The sequence below is a fragment of the Trachypithecus francoisi genome, unplaced genomic scaffold, assembly GCF_009764315.1.
Source record: "Trachypithecus francoisi isolate TF-2019V2 unplaced genomic scaffold, Tfra_2.0 Lachesis_group5, whole genome shotgun sequence".
NCBI classification, from domain to species: Eukaryota; Metazoa; Chordata; class Mammalia; order Primates; family Cercopithecidae; genus Trachypithecus; species Trachypithecus francoisi.
In genome coordinates, this window is record NW_022681470.1 from 72,668,346 (window position 1) to 72,686,740 (window position 18,395).

Genomic DNA, 18,395 nt, shown 5'->3' on the forward strand with positions numbered 1-18,395 from the left:
GTCTTAATGGTGACCTCATCACGTGTCATGTAGCCTCTGGAAAACTCCTCTGTATACTCTTAGAGAATAAAAAGTTTTTAAAGGCAAATTTTTTTTCATGTTACCATGAAAATAGTCTTTTCCTCTCAGACTTCTGGTAAGGGTCTTAGCTAACCATGTTTCCAAGACCACACTTTGAAAACCACTGTTCTAGACCATTTTCCTTTCCTTCTTTCCCAACCTTCCTTCTCTCCCTTCTGGTTTTGACTCATGCCTTCTAGACTTAAACTTGACATAGCCTTCAGCTGCCCTCTGGGTTACTATCCTTCATTCCTTTGAAGTTATTATAAGCTCCAGTTCCCTGATTGAATTTTCAACCCCACTGGATCCTCTTTATTGGTCACTTCCCCTTTTTGTCAGATGTGGAGTCTGTCCTTATAATCACTCTTTAGCACAGAGCCTCGAGTTTCTTGGGTCTGTCCATCTCTATGGCTGAGAAAAAGAAATGTGCGTGCACATGTCCACACATGCACACACACACCAATGCTGTCTCAATTCCTGACCTCTATTCTCAAGTGTGCCTTTAAAGCTACCCAGCAATCCTACTATATAATCCTTTTTGGTTCTCTCTGTTACTCTCCTGGGTGATACTTCATACTTTTTTCTTTCTCCGTAAACTTAAAACACCTCTCTCATTCTCATTGAGAAAATAGAGAAAACCAGGAGAAATTTTCCCTAAGTTGTTATCGTCACATGTGTATCAGTTCTGATATTCTCCATTGTTTCTGTTGTTACTGTGATTAAATTTTCTCTGCTCTTACCTAGGGCCGGTTTCTCCAGTTGTCTACTAGATGCTATTTCCCCTCATTCCTCGAGTACATTGCAATTTCCCCTCTCTCCTAAATCAATAAAAATTTGCCACTCTGTGGCATCATTTTCATCAGCATACATTCGTGCAGTAATTCAGCCTTAAAAGCAGTAACAAAGACTACCCTACATTCTCCTCTAATTTCCTCTTTTTTTTTTTTTTTGCTTCTCTTAAAGCTAGTGGGCCTGAATCCATTTGGGCTGCTGTAACGAAAACATATTCTTGGTGGCTTATAGATCTATTCTATAAATCTGTTTGTCACAGTTCTAAAGGCTGTGAGTAGGCCAATATCAAGGCACCAGTAGAGAGAGAGTAGTTATCTTGTCTTACTGTTTCCATGTCATCTTCTCTCTCAGACTTGCTCTAATTGTGCTTTTCCCCTCAACCAATCCATAAAACTATTGATAGTGTCACCCATGATCTCTGTTCTGCTAAATCCCATGATCAAATCCTAGTCTTTCTCTTACTAGAGCTGTTGTCTGATATGTTTTATATTGCTTAATTACTCCTTTGCCTTTGAAGACTTTCTTCTTTTGCCTTCGAGGACACCTTGTTGTACTGATTTTCATCCTAGTTCTGTGTTTCTTCTTAGTTCCTTTTGATAGTTCTTCCTTATTTGCCTGACCACACAACATTGGCGTACCTCAGGGCCCAGTCCTTGGACTCCATCTTTTGTATTTATTCTGTTCATGATCTTAAAGCCTTTGTGAATGCTTTCTATATGCCTATGGCTTGAATGTTTATATATCTAATGTGGACCCCTTAACTGAACTGCAGAATTTTATGTCTGTGTTAAGAGTCGTAAGACCACTCCTGGATTCAGTGATTTGCTAGGAGGACTCACAGGACTCAGCGTATAGAGGTACTTAGAGCTATGATTTATTGCAATGAAAGCATACAAAGAATCAACAACAACAAAAGACACATGGGTCAAAGTCTGAAGGAAACCAGGAGCAAGCTTCTAAGAGTTCTCTTCTAGTGGAGTCTCTCAGGATGTGCTTAATTCCTACCGCAACAAATTGTGACAATACTTGTAAAATATCTGTCGGGGAAACTTACTAGAAACTTGGTTTTCCAGATCATTACCAGAGTCCAGTTATGTCAGCATCCTTTGCCTAGTATGTACCGAGATTCCAGATTCCCAGAAGGAAAGAAAGTGTTCAACATAAGCTGCATTGTTTATGCAGTTTAGGCTTTTTGTCACCATAGGTTAGATTTCCTTTATCTAGAATTTCAGGAGTAGAATTATATAGTATGTATTCTTTTGTGCCTGGCTTTTTATTAAACTTAATGCTTTTGAAATTCATCCATGTTGTTGCATGTATCAGTTGTCTGTTCCTTTTTATTGCTGAGTAGTATTCCATTGAAATAATATGGCAGAATTTGTTTATCCATTCACCTGTTGATAGACACTTGGCTTATTTCTAATTTGGAGATATTATGAATAAAGCTGCAGTTAACATTCAAATAGAAGTCTTTCTGTGGACATATCCTTTCTTAAGGCAAATATATAGGAGTGGAATTTCTTAGTCATATGGAAAGTGAATGTTTAAGGTTACAAAAAACTGCCAAACTGTTTTCCAAAAGTACCTTTTTACATTTTTACTTGCAGTGTGTGAAAGTTGCAGCTGCTCCACATGCTAATCAACACTTAGTATTGTCCGTCTTTTTAATTTGAACCATCACTGTGGATTTTAATGGTTCGGTGTATTTAATTGTGGCTTTAACTGCATTTTTTTGATGATTAATAATATTGAGCATCTTTTCCTGTACTTAATGACCATTTGTATATTTTGAGAAGTATCTCTAAATCATTTGCCCCCTTTTTGATGAAGTTGTCATCCTGTTACTTATTTGTAAATTTTTTTTACATATTCTAGATTTATGTTTCACAACTAAGGAAATCTTATCCACTAAGGGACATTTGGAAATGTCTAGAGACATTATTTTTGGTTGACACAGTTGAGGGAGGCCTGTACCTGTCCTCCTTCCTCTTTTCTCCATCTCTCCCTTGCTCCCTCCCTCTTCCTACTTTCGAGCTTTCTAGATCACTTTATTAACCTGAAGTTGTGGGAGCCCTGATTTTTTATTTCATTTTTTTCTTCTCTGTTCTTCAGTTTAGATATCTTTTATTGATCTACCTTTAATGTCTTTTATACTTCTGCAGTATTCAATCTGCAGTTAAGTTCATCTAGTGAATTTTCGTTTGAAATGTTGGACTTTTTAACTCTGGCATTATTTTTTGATTCCATTTTCTAGTTTGTTTCTTCTGCTAAGATTTCTTTTTGTTCATTATGCTCACTTTTTATTTTTTTATTTTTATTTTTATTTTTATTTTTATTATTTATTATTATTTTTTTTTTGAGACGGAGTCTCGCTCTGTCACCCAAGCTGGAGTTCAGTGGCCGGTTCTCAGCTCACTGCAAGCTCTGCCTCCCGGGTTTATGCCATTCTCCTGCCTCAGCCTCCGAGTAGCTGGGACTACAGGTGCCCACCACCTCGCCCGGCTAGTTTTTTTTTTAATTTTTTAGTAGAGACGGGGTTTCACCGTGTTAGCCAAGATGGTCTCGATCTCCTGACCTTGTGATCCGCCCGTCTCGGCCTCCCAAAGTGCTGGGATTACAGGCTTGAGCCAACACGCCCGGCCATGCTCACTTTTTAGTATTTATAATAGATATTTAACTTGTTAAAGTTTTTGTCTGCTGATATCAATATCTGGTTATCATGTTTTTATTTTGGGTCACATTTTCCTGTTTCACATGTCTAGAGAGTTTTGATTATGTGCTGTACAGGTGTGTGTGATACATTTTGTAGGGTTATGAATCATGTTGCCTTCCTTTAAAAGTTGTGAGGTGGGCAATTAAATTACTGAAGGATCTTGAACCTGTTAGGCTTGTTTCAGTACTTTGTTAGGGGTAGGTAGCCTCTTCTAGCTTTATTTTTAATTTTAGGGCAGGGCTTCTTTTCAAGGGTGTAGTCCTTATTTTTAAGATGTTGCTTTTCTGGAATCTTATTTAACTGAATGCCTGAGGGGCTCAGCAAGAACTCTCGACTTATATTGATTTGGAACTACTTGATCTACCCACATATGATCTCTGATATCTGATATCTCCAGTTACCTCTTAGGCCTAAAGTTGCCTGCCTGCCTTTTTTTCTCTTGTCTTTGTCTTTGTCTTGTCCTGTCCTGTCCTGTCTTCCTTCTTTTTTTTTTTTTCGGAGTCTCGCTCTGTTGCCAGGCTGGAGTGCAGTGGCGCGATCTTGGCTTACTGCAACCTCCGCCTCCCAGGTTCAAGGGATTCTCCTGTCTCAGCCTCCCTCCCAAGTGGCTGGAACTACAGGCATGTGCCACCACACCCAGCTAATTTCTATATTTTTAGTAGAGACAGGTTTCACCATGTTGACTGGATGGTCTCCATCTCTTGACCTCGTAATCCGCCTGCCTCGGCCTCCCAAAGTGCTGGGATTACAGGTGTGAGCCACTGCACCCGGCCAGCAGCCTTTCTTTCCTTGGAGATTCTTGCCCTGCCCAGGTGCAGTGTGGCCTTAGCCAGGGTCTTAGGGAAACGCTTATGCAACTTTTATGCCACCCCTTCCACACTGTGGCACAGTTCCCTTCCTTTTTGTACTGTACCTACAAATTCTAGCCTCAAGTTCTTTGTCTCCTCAGTTCAGGGAAATCATCTCTCTTTATTTGGTGTATTAGTCCGTTTTCACACTGCTGATAAAGACACCCAAGACTGGGAAATTCACAAAAGAAAGAGGTTTAATTGGACTTACAGTTCCACAGACTGGGGAGTTCTCACAATCATGGCAGAAGACAAGGAGGAGCAAGTCACATCTTACGTTGGTGGCAGCAGGCAAAGAGAGCTTGTGCAGAGAAACTCCTGTTTTTAAAACCAGATCTCTTGAGACAATCCATTCCCTATCACGAGAACGACACAGGAAAGACCTGTCCCCATGATTCAGTCATTTCCCATGGGGTTCCTCTCACAACACCTGGGAATTATGGGAGCTACAGGATGAGATTTGGGTGGGGCACAGAACAAAACCATATCACTTGGGTCTCACCTTTCTATGCTGTGATAGAAAGTACTCTTATGCAGAAAGCCGGGGGGAATGTGGGGGCTTGTCAGTGTGTTTCCGTTTCTCAGGTCCTCTGCTGCCTGTTGTCCAGTACCTAAAAACAATTGTTTCATGTATTTTGTCCAATTTTTTTTGTTGTTCTTATTGCTGTTTTGAAGTGGAGAATAATCGGGTGCCATTTATTCTATCATGGTCGACAGCTTAAGTCCTCCCAAACAACTTTAGGAAAAAAAAAAATGTAACATAAACAATTTTGAAATTATAATACACTGGTAATTAAACAGAAGGTTAACTAGTTGTGATTTCTTTTTCCTTTTTCAAGTAACTATTCGAAACATACCAATAAGTGAAGGAAATTTTATTACTTGCTTAGTGTTCAAAGGCTAATGTGATAGGTAGCTATGTTATGAACTGGCACAGTAGATTTGTTCATGCCTTGTAAAAGAAGCCATTTGTTGTTAACAAATGTTCTTCAGAACATGACAACACTATCCAAAGAAAATTGTTAGGGGTGGTATATCCATGACAGGACTCTCCCAGAGGCTGAACTCCCTTCATTATAACTTAGATAAGACAGAGTTATTGGGTTGCTGCTATAAGCAATATTGTACCAAGAGGGTCCCTTAAGACAGGAACTGGTCATTATTTATACTGTTGTCTTCCCTGTCACTGGTGCTCAGGATTGTTGAGCCTAAGCAGGAGTGACATTTTAAATTTCATGAGACCATTCAGAGTGTCTTCCTTGATTTCCGAGAACCTCATCCTTCTCTGTAGTAATCAATGTTAGTTGGTTTTCCTGTTTTCATTTCTGCCTTTCACATAGCCTATGATACTGAATACAGTTGGCTTCACATGTTCTAAAACATGTTCACTTTGTTTGTTATCATCAGTAAAGTACTATTATGTAGAATCCCTAAAATTGTATATACAATGTGAACTGATGACTTTATGCTTTGAAGTGGCAGGTTCATTTCTTAACCAATTCTGGGCAAAGGACTTAGTTTTGTGTGTGTGTGTGTGTTGTACTTTATTTTGTTCTAGCTTTTTGGGCTGAGATAATGTGTTTCATGTGCATGCTTGTATAAATATGGATTTTATACGTATAATTAAAATGTTTATATAAAATATATTTCTGGCAATACTTAGCAGGTTTTTTGTTTGGTTTCTTTTTGTCATGTATCATCTTCTTGCTAGATGCCTTGCTTTTACAAGACTGATTAAAAGTTTTCAAGGTGTTATTTGTCACTGGTCTTCTGTATAGTACAGTTCTGAACAAAAAGAGAATACCTAGCACTAGCATAAGATTCAAAAGAAATCAGTAATCTTTCTGGCTTATGCTTTTAAAGCATGTTGTAATTGCATTCAGTTGCTTTGTTTTTCCCATGAGTGCTTCAAGGTTTCATGCATTTTTTTCTCAGCTAAATGCTGACGAAGTTGTTTGTATTGGCACAGGTACTTTTTAAAAATAAATAAACTTGATACTTGAAGCAGCCAAAGATCTATATAAAAGAGTATTTTAGGCCCGGCGCGGTGGCTCAAGCCTGTAATCCCAGCACTTTGCGAGGCCGAGACGGGCGGATCACGAGGTCAGGAGATCGAGACCATCCTGGCTAATACGGTGAAACCCCGTCTCTACTAAAGAATACAAAAAACTAGCCGGGCGACTAGGCGGGCGCCTGTAGTCCCAGCTACTCGGGAGGCGGAGGCAGGAGAATGGCGTAAACCTGGGAGGCGGAGCTTGCAGTGAGCTGAGATCCGGCCACCGCACTCCAGCCTGGGCGACATAGCCAGACTCCGTCTAAAAAAAAAAAAAAAAAAAAAGAGTATTTTAGAGGTGAGACTTATTTCCCAGCATTATTAGATAAAAATATATTTTCATTAAGTGTTTTTCAAATAATTAAGATAATGCTATTTAAGTGCTAGAATTCGATTATAACTTTTTTTTTTTTTTGAGACAGTGTCTTGCTCTGTCACCCAGGCTGGAGTGCACTGGTGTGGTCTCAGCTCACTGTAACCTCTGCCTCTGGGTGCAAGCGGTTCTCCTGCCACAACCTCCCCAGTAGCTGGCATTACAGGCATGTGCTACCATACCCAGCTAATTTTTGTATTTTTGGTAGAGATGGAGTTTCACTATGTTGCCCAGGCTGGTTTTGAACTCCTGACCTCAAGTGATCCACCCTCCCTGGCCTCCCGAAGTGCTGGGATTACAGGCGTGAGCCATCGTGCCTGGCCAGTTATAACATTTTTAAGCTCAAGTGATCATTGAAACATTTAGCTTAGACCCTATTTTGTAGTTGAGATAAGAACCAAAAAAGTGGCAAACAAAGGTACTCTGAGAGCCAGGATCCCAACCCAGGTTCTCCTGACTCCTACTGCAGTACTCTGCTAAAGAGAGACAACTGTATAAGGCCAATATGCCATACCAAGGTGAGCCTAGAATTCTCTGCTTAGGCATTGTTTGGGTCTTTTGCTATTGATGTGTGATATGTGCTCATTACAACCTCGCTCACCTACACTTATCTTCTGTTTGCTCAGATTCCCTGAGCTTGCCATTATTCAGTCTCCCAATTAGATGGACTCCTATTAACCTTTAAAAACTCCAACTCAGATGGCTTCTTTTCTAAGATATATTTTCAACCACCTTTATATGTCCTCTTTTACCCCATAGATACTATTGTACCCTGTGCATCCTTCTGTTATTGTATCAAATTATAATTGGTTGCAGTTTTTTCTCTACTAAAGTGTAAGTTCTTAGTAACATCTCGTCTTCTTATGTTTTTTAATCCTAAAGCCTAATGTAGTGTCTTTTGAATTAATTAAATTGAGATTGCAGTGCTAGAAAACATGGGGTTTAAAATCAGCTCTGAGTAAAAGGCCCAAATGTTTGTTTTTAGTATTGCGTGACTTCTTGCTACTTTTTTCTCCTTTTTGCTTATTTCCAGAATTTAGACACATTGTGGATAGTTGAGGTTGCCAAGTCTGTGTGTTCAGATCACTAGTTCCTAAATATCGGGTCTATGGACAAGCTGCATCTAACTCGCCTATGGATTTTGTAACAGTACAGTAGGTTTTCTGATTTAGTGAGTCTGGCATGGATCCCAGCATCCTTTTTGTTTTGTTTTGTTTATTTTAAATAACAAATCTGTCAATCAGGTTATTTTGATGATCAACTGAGGTTAGGAACCAAGCTTCAGGATAAGGTGTTAGAGCAGTGTGAGATGGCTTGGAGCAGATTCTTCCTTTAGTTAGTAGTTCTGTAAGCTGCTTAAGAGCTTGTGAGTTTCTTATTTCTGGTCCCCAAACACGTATAGCACATAGTTTGTAGTAATGAGAATACGTTTAAATTAGTCACCTTTAAGATGTTTTTAATCCAGGTTTTGATTAATTATAAAAATGGTGACTGATTAACCTTTTCATTTTTTATTGTCATTTAAGGAGTGTTCAGCCTGGGTGTTCCTGTAGATGCCCTCTTCTTTATTGGTAACCAGTTGGTGGCCACGAGTCATACAGGGAAAGTGGGAGTGTGGAATGCTGTCACTCAGCACTGGCAGGTTAGTTTTAACTAAAGCATATTACAGAAGTTAAAATATTTCTGAAACGTATGCTGATTATGTATTTTTTTTACCTTGTAGACTATTGTTTCTGGTTTCTATTATACAAATATTGAATAAATGTAGTGGTCAATTTTTTTACTAGATGCATATTTGAGCATATTTTCAAGAGTTTAAGTTACTTTGGAAAATAAGTGAGTTTTTTAAACTGTGATTTGGCATTTCTCCATTTATTTTAAATGTTCGAAGTTCAATGCCTTGAGCATGGTAGTCCAGGCAAATTTTATTTCCTGAACAGGAGCACAGATCTGTGTGAAAACCCATAATCTGTTCAGAGATGATAGCACGCTAAATACTCTCAAGTACTTGAGAGGAGTAAGAAAGAGGTAAGACTTTAAAAAGGTTAATACCTGATTCTTAAAGGAAAGAGGAAGAATTAAGGACTTTAAGCAGGGAGTGACATAAGCAGATCCATGTTTTAGAAAGATAACAGTGGTTGCTAAAATGAAAGGTGGACTGGAGATCAGGAGGGAATCTACTACAGCAATATAGCAATCGAGAAGCAGAGCACTTCAACTAATGGCAGTGGTGATCGAGGTGGCAAAGATGAGTACATTTGAAAAATATTTCATAGACCTTCCTAAAATGACAGGTCTGCTATCTGATTGATGTGGGAAATTGAAGAAAGAGAAATGTATTTCTAATTTTGGGTTTCTAGTTTGACAATCCAGTAGCTGGTAGTATTTTGAATTGATAGGAAACGTGGGAAGAGAAGCAGATAGGCTGGTGGGTCGGGTGAAGAATGGTCAAATTGATTAATACGTTTACTTAGAGATTCCTATGATTATTCAAGTGTAGCTGTTAGTTATATAGTTGGAAGTACTCCTTTGGAATTTAGGAAAGAAGAAAGGGTAAGAAATCTTTAGATTCCATAATATTTATGTGATAAGAAAATTGATAAGATTTTCCATTGAGTGGGTATATAGAAAGAAAGCAAAGTCCAAATTAGAACTTTGGGGGAACGTTAGCATTTAAGGGGACACGATAGACGACGAAGAGCCAAAGACACATGACATGATTGAGAAATGACATTAATTTTGGCAGTAGATTTCATTTTCAAACGTATATGTTAGGTGGTGGAAGAAAGCTAGATGGCAGGAAATGAGGAAGTAAAAGATCAGAGAAAGGAGACAGCAGATTCAAATACCTTTCAAGAAGTTTGGTGGTGAAGGAAAGCAGAGAATCAAAGTGATGGCTTAAGGATCAATGCTGGTTTGAAAAAAAAGATGTTTGGTGCTTTATTTTTCCTCTAGGTTAGGACAGGCTTGAGCACACTTGTAGCTAGAGAGAAGAGTTGCTGGAAGGACCTGAAGATTGAAAGAATGGAGATTATTTCTGGTCCCATAAAAGTGAAGAGTGTATGTGGAGTCTATAGCACAGCTAGAAGTGTTGACCCCACAGGGAGTAGAGACATTTCTTTCTCTGTGACAGAAGGGTAAGGAAGGAGTGAAGAGAAAGGCATTGAAGACTGTTATCAAGTACTGCAGAGATTATAAATAGTATATTTGCAGTAGACCTGGGATTCCATGTAGTTCTTTAGTTACATAATCAAGGTTGATTTTAAGTATTTGAGTCAGATGAACCAGGTTTGTATGTAATCTTAAAAGTTTTTTGCAAAATCATGAGGACAGTTTCAATACAATATTGATGAAAATGTTATAAAAGCATTGAGTCTGATTCGGGTAAGATAAAAGTAAAAAAAAAAAATTTAAAGAAATGTTTCTGTTTCTTGTTTCCATTTTTTGTTTAATTCCACCCCCACCCCGCCCACACACACAAAATTATGTTACAAAAGAAGATTAATAAGGAATTAATTGGTATTGTCAAGTAGGTAGCCTAGGCTGTTACATAGCATAAGAGCAATTTTTAGGCACTATTTCCCAAGTTGATATTTTAAATTTAGATTTGTATTGGAAACATGGATTATACATGTTTCATTCTCATATCGAAGCAGAGAGCTTTGGAAGTTAGCTCTAGAAAGGCCTTATCTACTTTACTTCCTAAAGAATCAGATAACTCTGTGTGTATTCTGAGAAATAGAGATCTTCAGCCATAGTACCATCTGAGTGATAGCCTAGCCTCTAAGTACACAGTGGAGGCTGAGTTTGGGGAGGAAATACTGGTTCTGGGAAGAAGAATTCAAAGTGAATTTCTGTGGTCTGATGGACTAGGCTGGACAAGAATTTGGGAGTTTTGTTTAATTTAGCTTCTCTCTTTCCTGTTGTGAGGCACCTGTAGCACTGCTGTTAGAAGCAAACTTTTTTTGTGTGTGTGATAGGTTTACAGACCTCTGCATATTAGAATTAGGAATAAGGCAGGCATTGGAATCCTGGGCCCACATTTTGTTGGGGAGAGAGAGGATTGACTTTTCAGTATGATGTCTTGACTGCTTTCTTAAGTATGATCTGTTTGCTTACTTACAGAATTTATAGTAAGAAATATGAGATTCTTACTTAGATTTAGACATTCTAAATTTATATATAGAAATATTAGATACAAATATTGAAACAATGTATATTGTTTATACTATGTATTAAATTATGTTAATTGACTAGTTTGTTTATACACACTTGCATACCACATACCAAAGTAAAGTCTCTGGGATCTGGGATTTTAGCAAAAGCCGGCATGATTTCATGGGACAGTAGAAATTGAGCCTCCTGCAAAAATCTGAAGGTTTAAGTTTCTCATTCCCTGAGAAGACTGGGAAAAGTTTGCCCAGTAGTCTTGGAACAAGAAAGTTTGATGTGTGTTTGGTGTCTTGGAATGGGAAATGGAGATGCAAGAGTAAACCATTAGAAACTGAAACCAACATATTCAAATTAGGAGTGAATTGAAGCACAAAGACTTGCCTTTGTTGTATGAGAGCTCCAATTTGAGAAACTGATTTAGGACCAATTACATTTCTAGATACAGACATGACACCAGTTAGAACACTTTCACGAAAGAGAGCACACAAGAATCCTGTCAAAGGAGTAATTTCTACTAAAATAACCTCCCAAAACTTATAAACTTCACATGGAAACAAATGATGAAAAGTCATCAAACATAAAAAATTTGCAATCCCCAAATTGGAAATAATGGAACAATTAGAAAGCTGCTGTATTGAAGGAATAGGACAAATCAGAAAATGGAGGGAAATAAAACACTAAAAATTAAAAGATCATTGAAAATTTTTTAAAAATTTATTTAATGGTTAAATAGAAGCAGAGCTAAAAGAAAATTAGTAAATTGACAGACACATCTGAGAAAATCATTTCCAGTTTAGCCAAGAGAGTGAGATAGAAAATATGAAAAAGAAGGAAAAAGTGAGAAAGTATTTCATGTAGAAACAGGCTAGAGGAGCCATATTGGAAAAGATAACAGTGGCTAACATTTTGGAGAAATGAAAAAGGACATGAATTTATTGATTAAAGAAATGTACCAAGTCTTGGCAGCCTAAATGTTTAAATGTGCTGTAATAAAAGATACATTACGATAAAAAGTATTCACAGAATAGTGACAGTTTGCCTGTAATTAGACTTTGAGCAGATTCCTCATCACCAGTAGTAGACACCAGAAGACGACTATGGGCATTCTCCAAATGGCAGAGAAAGTAACTTTCAACCTAGGTTTTTATACACAGCAAAACTACCTGAATGAGAAGGGTTTTTTTCAGAGAGAATTTCTCACTCAATAACCCTCAATGAAAGGACTACTAAAGAAAAATGCCTTTTGAGAAGAAGGTTGTATTTGAAGGGGAAGAAATGGAATACATTAAGCAGTGATTAGGAAATTGGAAAGTGGTAAATACGATGGTAAATTTAGATAAGTGATTATTTGAAAATTAATGGATGAAGGTTAAAACATCCTGTAAAAAATAATGATGAGTTTACAGGTATAGAGATTGTAGTTAAAAGATTCTAGGGGCCTTATATGGGAAGATAGACTGGTATTTTAAAACTGTAAAACATTTAAATTTACATGTAGAGATTAGTGGTAATCACTGTGTGCTACCTTATTAGAGAAAAATCCACTTCCATATTTTATTTGTGACCACATGACTGAACCATGCATACTAATCAGTATGGTTTCTTGGATTCTTGCCATGAAGTTGTTAGGATAAAGAAGAGGAGGCTACACAGTGGCTGCTTCCTTGCTTGTGCTAGGAGAGAAGAACTCAGCAGTTCTAACTCACTGTGATTCTGCTTATCCTCTGCTTTCTCTGTTCTCCCTGTACTGAGGGGTAGACATGGAAAGAAAAGCAGATCGTGATTAAGGGTTACAGAAAAAGAAGTAGCAAGGCTTTAATCCTAGAGCCCATCCTCCCAGAGAATAAAAGGTTAAAATGTTTGCCTTTGTGCCTTGGGAAGTGCTAGGCTCCTCCTGCTCTTTCATTGAAAAAAAAAAAAAAAGTGTCCAAAGGGAGAAGAATCTCATGGCCTTATCTGTCCCCATTTTCCTGCCATGAAGATTCTGGGGTAGGAGTTTAAGCTCTTTCCTTTAGTGCTAGAGCTAAGATGATTTAGTTAACTTGGGTAAGAAAATTGGTTAGTGGTGTGTAAAGCAGTCTCCCCTCCATCCTTTAGACATCTTTACCGATATCACTGAAAAGTACTTAATGTTTACCTGGTATAAAATGTTTTGGCATTAGCTTTAATTAAAAGCCTGACCTCAGGATAGGGCATGACAATTGAGTTCTTTGAGATATTTCTAGTGTAACTCATAACTGCGTGACATTGAGAGGGTACATAGAGAAATTAGGGTTATATCAGGAAGAGCTTAGAGGAATCATTATTTCCAAGTTTTAGTTATTCCTGTTTTTAATTAGAATGAAACTAGATTCTGTGCTTTTTCACTTGCTCTTCAGATATTCCCTTTCCCCTTGCCCTACTTAACTCATAGTTGACTTCAGTGTTCAAGCTTCACTTCCTCTATGAACCCTTCCTTGATCTTTGCTCTTCACCCACCAGCATTGAGATGTCAATTCTTCCCCTCTCTCCTCTGATTGTATTTAGTCTATTGTAGTGCCTGACACACTATAATTGTTTGTTATTTTTCTTTCTCACAAGTTTACCAGCTCCTAGAGAGCAAGGAGATACCCCACATCCCTTATCTCTAGTTCAGTGTTTGTTCTCTTGGATAATATGTGGTACATAAAAAGTACTTAAATGTTAAGCAGATAATGTTTAGATTTTAACTTTTCAAATGAAAGCCAGATATAGTATATGAAAGTAAAAGTCCCTTAACATTTTTAACTTTTAAATTATTGGAAATTTTTTAGACTTGGAAGCAAAACTTGGTGTCTAATAATTCATTTAAGTGCCATCTATGAAGAAGCTTAATAGGCATGTCTGGCCTGGCTGTAAACAGGAAAGATCAATTTTGATGAAGAGTAGAATAGTACTACTAAAATAGTATTGCGACTATCCTAGCAAACACTTTTTTTTTGTTTTTTTTTGTTTTTTTTTAATTTGAAGACCAAGTCTCACTCTGTTGCCCAGGCTGGAATGCAGTGGCACGATCCCGGCTCACCGCAACCTCTGCCTCCCGGGTTCGAGTGATTCTTCTGCCTCAGCCTCCCGAGTAGATGGGATTACTGGCGTACGCCACTACACCCAGCTAATTTTGTATATTTAGTAGAGACAGGGTTTCACTATGTTAGCTAGGCTGATTTTGAACTCCCGACCTCTGGCGATCTGCCCACTTCGGCCTCCCAAAGTGCTGGGATTACAGGCGTGAGCCACCACACCCACACTTTTTATGGTTTTTGTTTGTTTGCTTTTTGTTTTGTTTTGTGGTAAAACTCAAGCCCTTTGCTGTTTCTTTTAGTGCAAATATGGAAAGGTATTAATTTGTAAACTAGATTGATTTTCCTGGAAAAACTAATTTTTTTATTCCTGTACTTTAAAAAAATAAATGCATATGAGACTTTGTTTGCCTTGCCATTTCCTAGAAAGCAAGTAATCTTTAATAAGGAGAATGAAAAATAGAGAATACCACCTTTTCAGAGAAATAATAAATTATCAAGGGACCAAGTACTTTCTGGAAATCAGTTGCTTTGTTTACTAGTTCTAATTATATCACTTGCTTACTGTGTGACTTTGGACAGGTCGTTTAATCTCTTGTATGAGAAGGGGAAAAGAGAGGGAGCTGGTCAGACTTGGCCTTTCAGTTCCAGTGGGCTGCGATCTAGTGATCACATGCAAAAAAGGAGGAGACAACCCATTGAAATTGAGAAAGGAAAGTACTGCTGTGGGAAATACAATTAAAAAAATATTTTGAAGGAAGTATATTGGTGGGTTCTCCTCTATAGCGTGTTTGTGTATATGTGTGTGCATGTATGCACCTATTTCCTAAGCCCTACTAAATTTGGGTGTTGGTTGCCTCTTTACCAGAAGAATCAAAGTTTTGAGGAAATTGACCAGAAAACAGAAATTATAATTACTATCTAACATCTAATAATACTCTTACTACATCAGGTTCAAGATGTTGTTCCTATAACTAGTTACGACACTGCTGGATCATTCCTTCTGCTGGGATGTAACAATGGATCAATATATTACATAGGTAAGTGTACAGTCACTTAACATGCTCCTGCTTAATGTAATTTTTTAAATGAGAACAAGAAAACATTACCTATCAGTTTTAAATAGATATGCTATTTATTTTAATGCTGTTTAAATTGTCTATGTTTTAGATATGCAGAAGTTCCCCTTGCGGATGAAAGATAATGATCTTCTTGTAACTGAACTGTATCATGATCCTTCAAATGATGCTATTACTGCTCTGAGTGTTTACCTCACACCCAAAACAAGTTAGTACATGGCCAATTATATACATTCTTGACTTTTTATCTTTTTATTCATTAATTTATTATGTGACTAGGTCAAATTAAACTGGTGTCTTTCTTTTTGAGAATTGTAGTGCTAAGGATTTCATCTCTACAAAGTCTAAAATTTGTATTCAGTTTTATACTGAAGTCAAATATGACTAGTAAACAAACATAATTTGAGGCGGAAAATTGGAACTTCTGCTGAATTGCATTTGTTGAGCCATATTATTATAATATTAGCTGAAATTACAAAAAAAAATCTGCACATTTATCTTCCTATTAAAATAACTAATTTTTCACATCAAAATTAGGAACTTTTTAAAAATAAAAAGTTCTTAGACTACTACTGGAAACTAAGCTTATTTTCTTGGGAATTTAAAAATTTAAGCTGTAGAAAAAAGGTGTTTTATAACTTTCAGTGCATTTTAGAGGCCATTGCAATGAAAGTAACAGACTAGTTCTGTAAAGGAGTAAGAGATAAACACAAAGGGGAAATTTAAAGTTTATCTGTAATGAAAGGAGTTCTAATAAACATTAATATATATTCAGTAATAATAATAGGTTTGGATGTGCTACTTATATAAGTCATCATTTTATTTAAATTAACAAAGGAAACCATAATTTTTAGTATGAAAGAAATATTCAAGAGTATACCCATGAATTTGACTGATACCATAGTAGGACTTAAATTGTATTGCTCTAGAAATAGGGTTCAGTAAACGATGGATTTCTAGCCAAGCTGGCTCTTTGTGATACCAGCTGTCTTTGGCTGCTTTTCTGCCACAATGACAGAATTGAGAGGTTGTGACAGAGACAGTGTGGCATGCAGAGTTTACAATGTTTACTACTTGGCCCTTTACAGAAAGTGTGCCAACCCCTGCTCTAGAATGAGATGTGGATTTTTTTTTTTTTAATCTAGTTAAAAAGCAGGCATAAAACTGGGAAAGTTTTACAAATCAAAGCACTTCTTTTGTTGTGGCGGGGGATTTTAAGACATGAAAAATGCAGTCATCTTTCTGGTTATAGGAAGTGTTTTTCATGACATGCTTTTTTTCCTTTGATTCAGGTACTTTCAGATGAATCAGTTAGTAAAACTAGAACAGCTAGTAAAGCTAAGAGGGTCTGTATCTCTGAAGCTTTTAAGAGTATAGGTTGCTGAATTTTTTCCTATCTAAATTTACGATGGGGACTGGGCACTTTTGTAAAAAAAGGAAAGAAAAGACACTGCTGAACCTTAGATGATTAGAAGAAACAACATATTGTAAGTATGATGGAAGCAATGTAATGGATATGTTTATTCCCTAGCACAGTGTTTTGAAACTTCAATAGTATTTATATATATAGTATTTATATCTAATGCTTGACCATTTGAGAATGATTTAGTATTGTAGTTTAAGTAGAACAGATGGTAATTCTAGGCTACACATAATAAGGAATATTGCTTTTGGGATACTATGCTTTTGGGATACTATGCATAATAAGGAATATTGCTTTTGGGATACTATGTAGTGTTCTTGGCATGGCAGATTTATGAATTCTTTCAACTATGTTGAGTATCTACTATGTCCCAGGTACTCTGTAAAGTGACAGATAAAAAGATGATTATGATTCAGTCTTTGTCAATAAGGAGTAGAAGTAGCTAGACATATAAATAAGTACAGAATAATGTGTTATAATTGCTGTGATAGAACCTAATAGTGCAAGGCAGGAGGTGAATAGTTACATCTTGAAGTGAAGGTTATGAAAAGATTTGTCAAGGAAATAATGATTTTAAGATGACCCGAGAAGTCTTAAGATTTTTTTTCTACTGAACTGGATTTAGGGCTGATATAAACAGTGAATCCGGCTCTGCCTATTTTATCATAGGGAAGCTTTGCAAGGGTGGCTTTTTTATTATCATTCCGTAATATATCACCTGTCAACTCGACTTGATATAGGTGTCAGTGGTAACTGGATTGAGATCGCCTATGGTACGAGCTCTGGAGCAGTACGAGTGATTGTACAACACCCAGAAACAGTTGGATCAGGTCCTCAGCTTTTTCAGACTTTCACAGTTCACCGAAGTCCCGTAACAAAAATCATGCTATCAGAGAAGCATCTTGTATCAGGTAAAATAATTTCATTAGTACTGGTAAAGAACTTGGCCTTGTGTGTTTTTTTCTGTACCCGTACAAATTAAAAGAATGAAAACGCAGTGTTTATGTGAGAAAAATATACTAAAAGAAGTACTAGAAAAGTTTAATAACTGAGGAAATTATGATTGTCTTTTAAAGATTTCTTTGAGCTGGTCATAGTGGCTCACGCCTATAAATCCTAGCACTTTGGGAGGCCAAGGCAGGTGGATTGGTTTAGCCCAGGCGTTCGAGACTAGCCTGGGCAACATGGTGAAACCCCGTTTCTACCAAAAAAGAGGAAAAAAAAAAAGATGGTTTTTATTTTGCCTGCCTGGTTTTAATGTACATAAATTTAGGAGATGTGATTTTTTTTTTTTTCTCTCAGCATATCTTATTGCAAAATATTTATTTTGACCCTGCTAAGAGGAATTTTTATTAAATTTTTCAAGTTTTACTTTTAATATAAATCGGGTTATCTTATGGTTTAATGCTAAAACTGTGGATTTAAATGTGTATTTTGATATTTTGTCATCTCATAAAAATAATAAAAATTAAACTTACAGAGATTTTTTGAAGAAAATAACCTTTTCATGGGTTTGTAGTTCTTTATAGTCATATAAAATTTTCAAAAATTTAAATACTAATTGGATACATAAAAAATTAAATACTAATTTTCAAGTTTAACAAATAGTACTTTCCAATTACAAAGTAAAATTCTATTGAAGAAATTAATTGTGTATGGAAGATAATTTCTAAAAGGCTTTGTGAAAGTTGCATTGTGAGTTGGGTATGTCAGTAGAGCTTGCTTTCTAGAGGAGTCTTACGTTAACTCCTTTTGTAGAGCAGTTCCTACCCAACTTAAAACTTTTACAAACGTGATTTTCATGTATCAGATTTGTTTTTATGAAGGCTGGCTAGAAGGTAAT

The 18,395-nt window shown here is 36.8% G+C and overlaps 1 protein-coding gene across 4 annotated transcripts in view; it reads left to right on the forward strand.

Moving 5' to 3' along the window:
• KCTD3 (potassium channel tetramerization domain containing 3) overlaps positions 1–18,395 on the forward strand; it is a 57,052-nt gene that overhangs the window by 22,684 nt on the left and 15,973 nt on the right. For all 4 annotated transcript variants that reach the window (XM_033195651.1, XM_033195649.1, XM_033195648.1 and 1 more), the window contains 4 exons: positions 8,366–8,481; positions 15,003–15,090; positions 15,221–15,337; positions 17,293–17,463. In XM_033195651.1, coding sequence (XP_033051542.1) covers positions 8,366–8,481; positions 15,003–15,090; positions 15,221–15,337; positions 17,293–17,463 — 492 coding nt within the window. The remainder of the gene's footprint in view (positions 1–8,365; positions 8,482–15,002; positions 15,091–15,220; positions 15,338–17,292; positions 17,464–18,395) is intronic.